General features: G+C 28.8%; 3 protein-coding genes and 2 non-coding genes across 5 annotated transcripts in view; 3 read left to right on the top strand and 2 right to left on the bottom strand.

The window, feature by feature from the left end:
* The window catches only part of LOC122520228 (protein tramtrack, beta isoform-like), a gene marked incomplete at its 3' end in the record, with an annotated part of 456,543 nt that overhangs the window by 7,999 nt on the left and 434,504 nt on the right, over positions 1-14,040 (bottom strand).
* Positions 765-7,377, top strand: LOC122519204 (centrosomal protein of 131 kDa). The gene is made up of 9 exons (XM_043638533.1): positions 765-1,465; positions 1,749-1,842; positions 2,216-2,325; positions 2,369-2,839; positions 3,529-3,747; positions 4,423-4,679; positions 5,604-5,775; positions 6,068-6,231; positions 6,535-7,377. Exons 1-9 carry the CDS (start codon positions 1,259-1,261, stop codon positions 6,671-6,673), a joined length of 1,833 nt encoding a protein of 610 aa, XP_043494468.1. The 5' UTR covers positions 765-1,258; the 3' UTR covers positions 6,674-7,377.
* LOC122520226 (GTP-binding protein 128up) lies at positions 7,234-11,043 on the bottom strand. The gene is made up of 8 exons (XM_043640290.1): positions 10,798-11,043; positions 10,534-10,699; positions 10,221-10,351; positions 9,891-10,130; positions 9,043-9,211; positions 8,788-8,917; positions 8,562-8,684; positions 7,234-8,138 (listed from the first exon to the last, which is right to left on the bottom strand). The coding sequence occupies exons 1-8, from the start codon at positions 10,837-10,839 to the stop codon at positions 8,036-8,038; spliced, it is 1,104 nt and encodes a 367-aa protein (XP_043496225.1). The 5' UTR covers positions 10,840-11,043; the 3' UTR covers positions 7,234-8,035.
* Trnag-ucc lies at positions 12,549-12,620 on the top strand. Its single transcript has one exon. It is a non-coding gene; the product is annotated as a tRNA-Gly (tRNA).
* On the top strand, positions 12,697-12,768 carry Trnag-ucc. Its single transcript has one exon. It is a non-coding gene; the product is annotated as a tRNA-Gly (tRNA).

Raw genomic sequence — 14,040 nt, forward strand, 5'->3', positions numbered from 1 at the left:
CAAGAAACACACATATACACCTTAGTCGAATAAAACCAGCACACACTTATAATAATACATCATACATATTGCCGTTCTGCTGCTATAATAACGCAGTATAATATATAACACCATCGAGTCCGTACTGTTTTTATAGCCGTTTGCCTTGGTATTACCCCTCAACGACCGTGAAGTGGTAGTAAATAAGAGTTAGAAGAAAAAAAGACAAAAAAAAAATATAATAAAAAGGGACAGGACTTTTTTTTTCCAACGTCGTATAAAAAGCGATTAAGACACGTGAGTAGAGTTTAGTTGATAATAGGGAGTGGAACTGTTAATATACAGGTGTTGTTATATTCGAGGTAAGAAACTAACCCTACGAAGAGGACGAGGAAGAATAATCTTTTCGCGAGAATAAATAATACAAGGAAGGAAAATGAAATGAAGTAATACGAGAGAAGTGACAGACAAAAAAGATTAGAGAAAGATATATATATAAACCGAATTTAACAAAAAAAAAACGAGGAACAAATAATTACGAGGAAAGAAAAGTAAAAACGAAGGATGAGAGTAAAGTAAAGAATTTTACGATCTTGTGAACAAGTTTACGAACGTGAGAGTGATTGTTATTCGAATAGAAAAGAATAAGAGAAGCGACACACGGAAAAAGAAATAATTAAATAAATTAATAATAATAATAATAATAATAATAATAGATAATAAATATATTAAAAATAATAAATAATAAATAATATTACTATTAACATTAATAATAATAATAATAATAATACTAATAAAGAAGAAAAGGGAGAGGGAAAAAAGAAGTAACGTGTTGTAATAATATGTTATATAATTTATCAAGTGGGATGATAAACATAAATCATCCGATGTTGAACGGCAAACCACCGATAAAAAAATATCCTCCGGTAAGGGCAACCACCACCACCACCACCAGCAATCCGAAGGAAATCATGTCCGTTAATGTTAATTATGAAAAATGCCAAGATATCGAAGATTTCTATCACCATAATCATCATCCTAATAAAACGATAAAACGAGATACGACGAATGATTTGATCGAAAACGCGGATAGCATTGCATCGGAAACCGACAAATGCGTGAACGATGTTAAATTGAAAATGCGAAGTCTCGATATTAGTAGCGACCGTAATGACAATTTAATAGAACCGATTAATAATATTATTAATAATAATAATAATAATAATGATAATAATAATAATATAATAATAGTAATAGCTCGTTCGAGCAATTGTGCAAAATGATTAACGACTTGGAAGGAAATATTATCGATTCTAACAAGGAAGGGTTGAAAGTGGTTGTTGAAAAGGAGGAGGAGGAACAGGAAGAGGTGGTGAAGGGGGGGGGGAATGTTGTTCCTGGATCGAAGCACTTCGACTTAACTTTGATCACCGACAATCCTGGCGATGAAGTATCATCCTTAAATATGATGAGATATAGTAATCAAGTGTGTCTGATTTATCATATATATATATATATATAGTTAATAATAATAATACATACGATTGTTGATATATTATTATATATAAATGTATTCTAAAAATATTATATATATATATAATTATATAATTATTATAATATTATATATAATATTATAATAATAATTATTATTATATTTTAATTATATATAATTTATATAATTTTTATAATTAATATTATATATATATAATAAATATCGTATGTGTGTGTGAGTGTGTGATGTAATACGTAATTGGAATACGTATTTGCAGCTAGAACCGGAAAGAGATCGTTCCAAAGATAAATGTGGATCCATCGGAGCTACTTACGATGATATTATGTCATTTTTATCAACCCTAGAAGATGGTATTTAAATATCAACGAATGATAAGATTATTTGGAAATGATAATTGTTATATATATATATAATGTGTAACTCTTTTTTTTTAAAACGGGAGTATTAAAATTAGTTGGAATTACGAAAGAAAAAAAAAACACACACACACGCATGAGAAAAATATTTTGTTCGATCAGATATCGGTAAAAGTGTTTTTTGTATTTATTTTAAAAAACTAAAATAAATATATACATAATTGTATCACGAAACGTACATAGCATTTAAATTGTACGTTTCGATATTAATATCATCGTTTCATGTGTGTGTATGTGTGTATAATTTATTTATATATATATATTATAATTATCATTTTTCAACAATTACAATTGAAAATCGAATTAGGGTTTCCGAACGAAGTACATGGAAATCAATCGGAACAAAGGAATGCAATTATTCAGGATATATTTCTAAAAGATGGAAATAATTCTTCTTATTATTTAAATCACGATAAGTAAGAACGACGTTTAGATAAATCTAATTGACGAATAAAAAAATGAAACTTTGATAATGCATCTCATAATTAGGTCCGATCCGTTAAAAAATTATTTCTCAAACGCGTACAATGACGAGTTGGTTACGGCAAAATTGCAATTGGAGGAAAAGGATGCCACGATTGTTTTGTTGAAAAATGAATTGAAAAAGGAACGAGAAGCAGCCTGTGAGAAATTAAAGGTGGAAAATAAAAATCACTTATCGATGATGGAAACGCAAGAAAAAAAATATCAAGGCATCGTTAAGAGGCATCAAAAGTTTATGAAAAAGTTGATCAACGAGAAGACCGATTTAACCGACAAGTGTAATAACTTGGCACGTAGGATCAAGGAAATGGAATTAAAATCGGAAAAGGATTTGAAAGTTTGTACGGAAAGGCATATTGTTGAATTGCAACGTGCCAAGGAACGTTTCGCGGCGTCCGAAAAGATCAAACGTGAAAGATGGTTGGAATCGAGAACTTCGAAGATTAAGGTTCGTCGTGTTTTCATGACTAGCAAGAAAAATCATATTAGATTCATTATTTTCTTAAGTAATTTCACTTTCGATTGGTTCAACTCACCCTACAAACCCTAACCCCTTTCCTTCATTTCTTCTTTCCTCCATGAACAAGTTTTATTAACCCTTTGCACTCGAGCGGCGCCGATACGGCGCCCGGCCTCCTATTTCAAGTGTCAACTCAACCAAAACTAATTACAGAGTGTAGTATTCATCAAAGTTTGTTCTTTTCGACATATAAATGAATAAACTGATGATATGTGATTATTTCTATACGCTTGTTTGTTTACAAATGTTTTTAAAGTGCCTGTAAAATGTCTACTTAATTTGGCCGAAATCGTCTCGAGTTGCTGAAAAGGCTTCGAGTGCAAAGGGTTAACACGTTCCGTGCCAAGCCACTTTTGTCTGACTTGTCGTTCAAGCCATTTGATGTTTAGCGCATTAAATAAATATGACTACGTGTACCACCGGTGGTACACGTGGCCTGATGGTCAAGTTTAACGTGTACCACCGGTGATGCACATGGCACGGAACGTGTTAACGAATATTAAATTGTTGTACGTTAACGATATTCCACTTAGATTAAATATATAACTTCTGTGTGATGTGTGTGTGTGTGTGTGTGTGTGTATATTATAACAAGATGGATGATGACGTTCCCGCAGGAGATGACGGTTAAGGGATTAGAACCCGAATTACGAAGTATGGTCGAACAACATCAGCTGGAGATTCAGGAGATACGAAGGGCTCATATGAAGGAACTTCAAGATACCGAGTTGCGCGTAATACGTCGCTCGAACCAGCAATTAGAACAATTACGTTTAGAACTTACAGCTAGTAACGAAAAAATATTAGCAAACGAAAAGAATATCCTATGGACCAGGTAGCTAAAATTCATGATGATGATAATGATGATAATAATGAAGAAGAAGATAATGATGATGATGATGATGAAAAAAAAAGAGAAAAAGAAAAAAATAATTTAAAAAAAAAAAAACTATAACACAATTAAATAAACATATATACACGTACACCCGCACACACTTACACGTATACACTTACATACATACATACATACATACACACATCGTACTAGTCAATTAAATAAATAAAATTCATACATATGACGGGCGTGAATTGTTGTGTTGTCAGGTATAAGGAGAAACTAGACGAAAAGGATATACAATTTCGTACAGAAAGGATTCAATTCGCGGAGGATTTGGAACGCGAGAGGAAAAGGTTTAACGATGAACTAGTTAAACGCGATAACGAGAAAGATACGATTATACGACAAACGTACACCCGGTTACAGGTTAAATGTTTTTTGAAAATTACAAGTAAAATAATAATAATAATAACAACAAAAAACCCGACGAAAAAAAAGAAAATAAAAAAAAGGGGGAAATATTAACGAATAAAAATACGACGCGAATGGGCATTAATTAATAATGTTGTGTAATATTAATTATATACAAACGAAACAAAAAAAAAAATAAAAAAAAAACAAAAAAAAAATACGCGATAACTTAAGATTTAAGCGATCACGTATTTAATTGTAGAAAGAATTAGAGGAGGAGAGGCTAAAACACCAAGCTGAAAAGCAAACTCTACGCGAGGGTCTGCAAAAGGAATGGACGGAATGGTTAGACAATTACAAGAAACAACAAATAATCAAACTAGAAAAATCGGAATCTAAAATAAGGGAGGAAAGTCGTAAGGAACGTGATAGGCAAATCGAGTTAGCTATCGGTCGTATCGAGGAGGATGCTCGTAACATGAAAATGGTTGTTCAGCAAAGTTATGAAAGTAAATTAAGGTAAAACGAATATTACAAAAAATAATTAAATTAAAAAAGAAAAAAAAAAAAAATGTGACACGGAAAAAAAAAAGACAAAAAAAAGAAGAGGAGGAGGAGGAATACGTTTAAATAAACAATATATGGTGGTGGTTAAGTGTTTAAAGCGAAAAAAAAAAAGAAAAAAAAGGGAGGAGAGGAGAAAAAGGGGACGGTAAAGAAAAAAAAAGAAAAAAAAAATAAATAAAAAATTAAAAGAAATAATGAACAAAATAAATACGTCGTAATAGCCATACGTAATAAACAATGATTTATGACTGACTGAGTCGATGATATTGAAATACGTTTAAACATAGGATTATCCAATATTGCATATGTATATTCACATTTATTTTACGGATACCGACTTGATCGATGAACTAACCCCCACCCCTCACGCCCCTCTACCGAGAGGTAACATTTCAATTCTAAATTTCATAATGTTCTAATCATAATGATTATTATTATTATTATCATCGATGATTGATTAATTGATTAATCGTGAACAAAATATATCCATCGGTGTCGGTATCGGTAAAATAAAAATGCGAATAGATACATGTTCGATTCTAATAAAAGTAATTAATAAAGAGAAAAAAAAAAAAAACAAAAAGGAAAAAAAAAAAGGGAAAAAAAAAATACGAATTAAAAAAAGATACAGTTAAAGTATGTATCTTGTAAACCTTTCCACCCCCCCCCCCCGCCCACCCGAAACCCCCGAGTGAAATATCGAATAAAGATTATGATACGCGAATAAATAAAATAATAAATAATAATAATAATAATAATAATAATAATAATAATAATAATTAAAAAATTAACAAAAAACTCACTGTACGATCGACTAATAAAAAACATACGTATTGTATAATTCCATCGTTTGTGAAAAAATAATCTGTTTTTAAGGTCTATGAAAGAGAAATACGATAAGGAATTGCAAATAGCAACCGATAATGTGAGGTTCCACAAAGATGAATTATTGTCGATGGAAGATAAACTTGGAAAAACCGAGGATAGATTAAAAACAACGGAAATGAAACTCGACGAATGCGTTCAAAATTTGAGCAATAAAAATGTGGTAAAAAAAAAGAAAAAAAAAGAAAACTTTTTTCTAGAAACAGGAACGCGACACGGTGTTTCGTCTATTTTTATTTTTTTTTTTCTCTTTTCTCTCTTCTTTTTTTTATTATTATTATTATTATTATTATTATTTTTTATTTATTTATTTTTCCTATTTCTCTCAAGCGATTACGCGTAAAAGAAATGTTTTGTTTTGTTTTGTTTTGCGATAACAATTGCAACGACGTGTAAAAAAAGACAAGAGGGATAAAATAATAATAATAATAAAAACGGAAGTATTTAATTTTTAGTTGATAGAAACATTAACAGCCGAAAGGGACAATGCGAGAGGAATAGCAAGACGAGAAATCGAACCTGAGAAAAGAATATTAGAGGATAAAATAGCATCGTTGTATCAAGAATTAATGCAAAACAATGCCAACAAAGATATGTTAATGTCGCAATTGTACAGCAGGTATTTGTTACAATTTAATCGAAATGAATGAATTAATTAAACTATTTAATAGAAATAAAATCTCGAAATGTCACGAAAATATTGTTCAAGCAATAACGATATACACATACATACATACACCCTCGTAAAAAAACATATACACACACACACACACATACTACACTCGTATAGATTTTATTTTTCGGTGTTTCGTTTATATAATTCTAAATTATACGATTATTTGTGTAATTAAAACGGAGAAACGAAAACGAAACGAAAACGTACCAAAAAAAAAAAAGAACAAAAAAATCCATGTTTTTCCAGGGTTAAATTGATAATAACGCAAAAAGTTTTGACTATTAAAAATCTTTCTAAGGAACTCGAAGGAGTCAATGCCAAATGCGAACATTTAGAACAATTATTGGATCAACAACGAAAAGAATACATTTTAAAATCTTTATAAAGAATAAATAAAAATATAAAGAAAGAGTAAGAAAGGAAGGAAGGAAGGAAGGAAGATAGAAAGAATAGTGAATGCGTCGTTACACACTCTCTGTCTCTGCGATTTCCGAGTATAAGCACTGAACACAACGGGCATCGTTATAATTCACACTCCATTCAAATTCTCATAGGCGATGCATGAGAGAAAAAAAAGAAAAAAAAAGAACCTTATTATAATAATAAACCTCTATCTAAGATGCAAGTAAAGAAAAAAAAAAAGAAAAAAAAGAATAATAATAATAATAATAATTAATTAATTAATTAACACGAACGATGTCAGTGGATTGGATTTGTTACGAAAAAAACAAAAAAAAGAAAAAAGATTTTTCCAGCGCCGTTTAATGTAGAATTTATTATCACGTGCACACAGGGCTATAATGTCTACATTAAAGAAAAAATAGAAAAAAGAAAGGCAAAAAAAATTATCCCCCATCCCCCTTAAAGGAAAAAAAAAAGAAAGAAAAAAAAAAAAAAAAACTATAAGAAATTATACACATTCATACAAACGTACATATACATACATTTCAGTATAAGATCTTTTATCATTGCTGTATAACATTTACAAGCATGAAATGTCACTGTTTATTTCACCACAATTTTATAAATGTAAGATAAAAATATAATTTAAAACTGATTTTAAATGCAGTCTTTATATCGAACTCACAATAATTGTTGATTTAATGTGAAATGATCTTACCATATCAATGTGAGTAATATTTCGTATTACAAGTATTAGATTTTGCAGTATATATCTCTCTCTATGAGTATATATCAATAGTTATTAATTATTAATTGAAAAAAAATTATTATGTTACTTTAGAAAATGGTAGTTATTTTCCTATATCTCACGCATATTAGGATTACCTTTTTTGTTTTTCATTCTAACGAATTACTGGATGATACCCTCGTAAATTTGTTTAATAATATTTTCCTGATATTACAATTTTCGTTATTCATACTCTTTTTATTTTTTATTATTATTCTTTTTCCTTTCTGTGTGTGTCTGTGTGTTTTTTTATATTTTTTTTTTTTTTAATTAGACATTACCACATCAACTTATACATCTATCATTATGAAAGATATATGTATCTATATGTACATATTTGTGTTTTATCTTTTTAATTAGAAAGATACTATAAACTAGTATCACATCCTAATTTAGTAACTTTTTATTTGTAAAACGAAATGAAATTTAAAGAGTATTATACTACCAAGCTGTTAAGTATAATACGCGAGTTGCCTGTCCTTCTTTTCTTTTTTTTTGTTTTTTTTTGCAATCATATTTTTAATATTTACTCACATATATATAGCACAAAAAATAAAGTCACACTTTTTTTACTATTTGTACAACATCCTCGTCGCTCAAGATATGATCCTTTCCCACTTTTTGTGGCTGATGTTTTACCGACGATCCCCACACTAACGCGCTAAAATATTAATAATTATTAATTTTGATTAATGTTTTAAGATCACATTAGATATATATACATCTATACAAGGTGGCCGTGAATTTTATTTATTATTAATGCACATTCGAAAAAATTCAGCAATGAAGCGACTCTTCTAACTGAAAATCTACGTTGATTACTCTACTATAGTAATCCTTGATTTGAAAATTATTTCGGCATTTAAAGTATAACAAAATGTGAATATAATCGACTGAAAATTTAAGGACAATCCCTGCTGAGTTAAATGTGAACATTTCTGATTAAAATCATAACTTTTGAATAGGTTTTAAGTGACCTATTTTTATAGAACCTTTTTTTTTCTTATTTTCGTGCACAGAATACTCTAACACAATTTTGCCAGAAGATCTTGAGACGACCTATATAAGTTTAAAGGGTACTTACTATTTGAATTCCTTTGCTATTGACCTATGAAGTTTATTGCAGAAATCTTCGACCGTTCTTCTTTCCGTATTCAATACTACAGGAGAATTGTAATCTGGTAGTTGACCTTTAGGTTTGGTGTAACTATTGAACAAAGTTGAGCGTAAAATTATTCGTATAGATTTAAAACAATGATATTATCAAAACTATAGTTTAATTATTTTCATTATTTCAGAGAGAGACTTACATTCTAACGAGTTGTAAATAATCCCACATCTTCTCCAACAAATCATCAAAGTTCCATTTGTGATGAGCAGAGATAGGTACACAATGTGGTATTTTATATATAACATCCAATTCTTCTATACTAATTTGATCTAAAAAAAGAAATAAAAATGAAAAAAACAATGTGAGAAAAAGGAAACACATTTTTATAGAATCCTAATCCTAAAATATTATTCATTTGTGACAAGAAAGGAAAGATAATATGTTTCATAATTACCGATTTTGTTTAATAAATAAATACATGGTACGTAAACACGATTTCCTTCGATGACATCAATCAAATCATCCGACGTAGCATCGTATCGTAGATTAATATCTGCATTATGAATTCTGTACTCTGCCAATATCGTCTTGACTGTGTCTAAATCAAGTTCTGACTGTGCGCACTGGCAAACAATGCAACTGCCTTAGTCTTTCTGTCAAATGCCTGTCTGGTAATTATGTTAAATTTATTGTGATAATGTTAAAAGGTTACACTTGGCTCATTCCACTACAATAATTCCATAAATAATCTCAAGATAATAACATAACTAAAGCTTAGGTTATACAGCGCATTATACTTTTGAATAATTATAAATGAGCGTATTCATTTTAAAACATTTAGTACGTATTATAGTAAAAACCAAGAGAATATTAAAAAAGATCTGTAATTTTAAAAAAGGATAAAAAGAAGAAATAAAAAAGCCACTGCCCTTAATATTTAATGTTAAACAATTACTGTGGATATATTATATAGAATAAGTTAAATGATGTTTTTAAACAGTGACTTTATAATATTCCTAAGGATTATACTAAATTAATTGTTAATTGTTAAATATTAAAATAGAAATACTTGTCTATATATCCTTAACATCAGTTATGTTTTGTCAATGATTTTAACTTCCAAACTATCTTTTCTTTCTGTTATACAGTATAAAAATAAGAACAAACTAATAACAATAAGTAAGTATATACATGAATAATTTTCTTTTTTATCATATTACGTGAACTCGCTCTTGTGTACCTTTCATTATTATATTAAATAGCATTTACCATATATATGTAAGAATATAAATTTAATTTTACCGTTGTCTGAAGATTGATGCCACCCTTTTCTTTTTTTCTAAAAGTAATATTAGGTGGTTGTTTGTTAAGTCGTAAACCAAAACCTTCTAATTCGTGTTCGATCAAACGCTTGTGTCCCAATGGTTTAAGCACATCCAAGACAATAAAAATTAAACTACAAGTTCTAGCTACAGCTATTACTTGTCTACCACGACCCTTGCCATCTTTAGCACCTTCAATAATACCTGGTAAATCCAGTAACTAAAAGAATGATATTATTATAATATTTACATAAAATAAATATTTAATTACCTTCTGTTGTAAGCTTTGAATTTTCTATTTGTATATTACCTGTATTTTTGCACCCTTATATTTTATACAACCAGGAACAGTAGTTAGAGTTGTAAACTCATACGCTGCAACTTCAGAGTATACACCAGCTAACGTACTTAATAATGTCGATTTACCAACAGAAGGAAAACCTGTGTAATTAATAAAATGAATAAATATTATAAAATTGTAACGCTGTGATTACAGATTGGAAATTGGATTTGTTCATTAACCGTTTGGATTCTAATAAATTCTAATAAATGAAATAAAGTGATGACATAAATAAATTGGTATACGTATAAGGAAATGTTAATAAGACTATTGAGAAACATACCGACAAAACCTATCCGAGCATCTCCAGTTTTGGCAACTTCAAATCCTTGTTCGCCACCACCACCACCTCCTTTCGGTGTTATAAGTTCACGTCTTAATTTAGCTAACTTTGCTTTCAACAAGCCCAAATGACCGGACGTTGCTTTATTCTTCTGAGTTCTTGCCATCTAAATTAAAAATTGAAAAATACATTTTTTTATTCATTACAATATATTTTATATGTAATTTTAAAACAATATGACTATGAATTGGAAGAAATACAAACCTCAGCTTCGATCGAAGCAATTTTTTCCAAGATCGTACTCATTTTGACTTATAATAATAACCTCTAAATTTATAACTTTTCACACAATATTACAAAATTCTATGCTTTGTGTAAATTTTTACGTAAAAATATTGCAAATAATAAAAGTTAACAACACGTGCATATGCATATGCATATGCTACAACCGCGCTTTACAAAATTGGAACCATAAAAAGCCGTCCATGTAGACGACTAACTTTATATCGATTCTTTTTATGTCAAGATGGCGCTTCATACGATATCGATTCTTCTTATGTCAAATGGCGCTTTGTTCGATACATACGAAATAATTATAAATTTTCTAAAACACAAAAAAGTTGACATAGAACCGCAACAGCAAAAAAAAAATTAATAATTACGCTAAACTGCTCACTAATTCCTCAATCAAAATCTATAATTGCTCACTTTATTAATTAATTATTTAATTAGTTATTAATAATTGAAAATACAAAACTGTTTTTTCTCATTTCTAAGCAAAACAATGATGTTTTTTATTGTTTTTTATTTTCAAACAATTGCTTACTTTTTGTTTGTCCGGCTCCTCAACTTTATTTTATTAAATATTTTTTATTTATCGTTATTAGTTGAAAATAATTATTACACTTTGAATAAAATTATGAAATGACGATGCCATGAGTGGGAGATGTGTTATACGCATGCGCAACAACAAATTCAAGGCGCGCGCACTTTGAAAAAAACGAAAGTAAAGTTGACACACACACACACCTGCAGGAGATATATTTAAAAGTGATTTCCAAAGTAACAACCTATAAGGTAATGAAAAGAAATAAATTAATCGTTCATAATGTATAAACAATAGGTAAATATTTTGTAAATTATAATTTTTATTCGTTAATAAGAACGTTTATTGCATGCCTTAGGCTATGCTTTACTACTTTGAGATAAAAAATTTAAAAAAAATGAAGGAATCTTTACGTAAAACATACGAACTTTTTTTTATAAACAGCTGATAATTTTAAAACATTTAGATAGTAAAGTACTGCTTTTATATACGGTAACTGTTTAATAACAGACTTCGCATTAACTTCTATTATATTTTATTATTATTATATCGCTACAGTTTGCATAATCCTTCTGAAGAAAATATACATAAAAAATAAAGCGAATAAAAAGATATTAATCAGTCAGGGCTAACAGCTTTTTTTAAATAGCACAACCATCAACTTTTTGTGCTTGGGTGTTTTGTGATTGTAAAAAAAGATTATACTATATTATTGCATACAAAAAATAGATTATTTTAATATTTTATTCGTTCCTATAATTAATATATCCAATGTATGAAAATTTAAAAGAAATTTCGATAATTCATCTTGTTGTTATCTCTTTCTAATTTCTATTCATTTATCTCCCTTGTTATTTAAAATCTTTCTTTATTTTTTTAATTTTTAAAGGTAAAAATGTGATACCGTTTCGTTTATTATTATATTTTATATCCGATAAGATAGATACTCTAGTTGTGACTCATGCATAACACTTTCCAATTATCTAGAATAAACAGATTAAAAGAGCTGATAAGAATATACAGTCACTTTCGTGGTATTCGTTTGTAATTTGGCAGATTAATGATAAGAATATATTTTTATAAGTTAGATTTTTATCGATTAAATTCTAAAAGATTTTTGTTTTAAATCATTTATATGACTTTTAAAATTAACATATCAACATACTTAAAAGAGCTCTTCTCAACATCTGCGATGGTGGTGTAATGGTTAGCATAGTTGCCTTCCAAGCAGTTGATCCGGGTTCGATTCCCGGCCGTCGCAGGAAATTTTTTTTCTTCCTTCACTTTCTCAACACATATTAATCTTATTTGCTCTTAAATCGCACGAATTGACAACTGCGATGGTGGTGTAATGGTTAGCATAGTTGCCTTCCAAGCAGTTGATCCGGGTTCGATTCCCGGCCATCGCAGGATTTTTTTTGCTCTTTTAAATGCTAATAATTTATGTAATTTTTTTATTTTATACATTATTATCATAAAAAAAAACAAATAATTATAAATTTTTTTAATTGCATAATATAATAATTTCTCAAATATTTCATTTACTTAACCCTTTCAAGGACGCTATAACCTCTTCAAGAACAGGTGCATATATGCATACATTTAGATATTTCTTATATGGAAAAAATTGTTAATCTTTGTCATATGCATTCATTGGTTTTTCCAATTTGTTCTGGCTCGCTAAATCATTGCCTATATAAAATAAATAATCCTAAAAATTAAATAAAAAAAGGTAAATCATTTTCTTTTCACTTTAAAAAATTCGTCCTTGAAAAGGTTAATGATCTAATGCAATTGGCGTGAAACAAAAATTGAAGGAAAAAGAAGAAAGAAAAATCTACTTACATTCCTATAATATTATATATAAATCTTATAATATTTAATAAAAGAATATACTAGAATTATATCTACTTTACAGAGTTAGGAAATATATTAAAAATAATATTTTCTTTCCCGCCATATTGCTACAAATGAGTCACCTGAAATAAAAACAAGTTTGTTGGGCCCAAATATTTGGGTTTTTTTTATCAGTTCACACCATATGATATCCTCTAACGGGACTTACTCAGGGACGTATAAAACATGAAAAATATTTTTCATATATCACGAAATCAGCAATTATTAAAGGTGAACGATCAACTTTCTCCTATTTTATTTTCAAAGATTTTATTCTCAATTCATATTTTATATTACTATCTAAAATATATATTTTTACATCTAATTTTTTCACTTTACGTAGATAAAAAGGTGTACTTCCAAGCTCTTGGAAACAATGGGTGGCGGGAATCTTACGATAATTTTAGCCAATCAAATGCAATTTTGCTTTAGAGAAATATGGCAACACTGGACAGGTTCCTATATGCAACGTTCATTTGCGATCACCAGTAGAGCTCTTCCAATAGGAGAAGTAGTTTTGTGGAGTTCTGAACAAAGACTGATATAAATTCGTTAAGATTTTGTGCCGTAGGCAAGTGCTAACAAAGGGTAATGTATTAGAAACATTTGATAGTATTTATTTGATTTTCTTATCTGTCAAAACTTGTTCAAAATATTTTTCTATATTATTGATTTTAATATTATATTATTTTTATGAATTATTTATCAATATGCTGTTAGGATATATATATTTCATTGTTCCCTTTATTTTATTTCTATCTTTTTAATTTAAATATACATTTGTA

Source organism: Polistes fuscatus, unplaced genomic scaffold (genome assembly GCF_010416935.1).
Source record: "Polistes fuscatus isolate 324 unplaced genomic scaffold, CU_Pfus_HIC Scaffold3, whole genome shotgun sequence".
Taxonomy (NCBI): Eukaryota; Metazoa; Arthropoda; class Insecta; order Hymenoptera; family Vespidae; genus Polistes; species Polistes fuscatus.

Excerpts from the sequence above, each read along its gene's own strand:
- LOC122519204 (XM_043638533.1), top strand. The coding sequence starts at position 1,259 with ATGATTAACGACTTGGAAGGAAATATTATCGATTCTAACAAGGAAGGG. Across the intron at positions 3,748-4,422 it reads AGAATATCCTATGGACCAGG|AAAGAATTAGAGGAGGAGAG; the intron begins TAGCTAAAATTC and ends ATTTAATTGTAG. Across the intron at positions 4,680-5,603 it reads AGTTATGAAAGTAAATTAAG|GTCTATGAAAGAGAAATACG; the intron begins GTAAAACGAATA and ends TCTGTTTTTAAG.
- LOC122520226 (XM_043640290.1), bottom strand. The coding sequence starts at position 10,839 with ATGAGTACGATCTTGGAAAAAATTGCTTCGATCGAAGCTGAG. Across the intron at positions 10,700-10,797 it reads TTGCTTCGATCGAAGCTGAG|ATGGCAAGAACTCAGAAGAA; the intron begins GTTTGTATTTCT and ends TTTTTAATTTAG. Across the intron at positions 9,212-9,890 it reads GCATCAATCTTCAGACAACG|TGCGCACAGTCAGAACTTGA; the intron begins GTAAAATTAAAT and ends ATTGTTTGCCAG.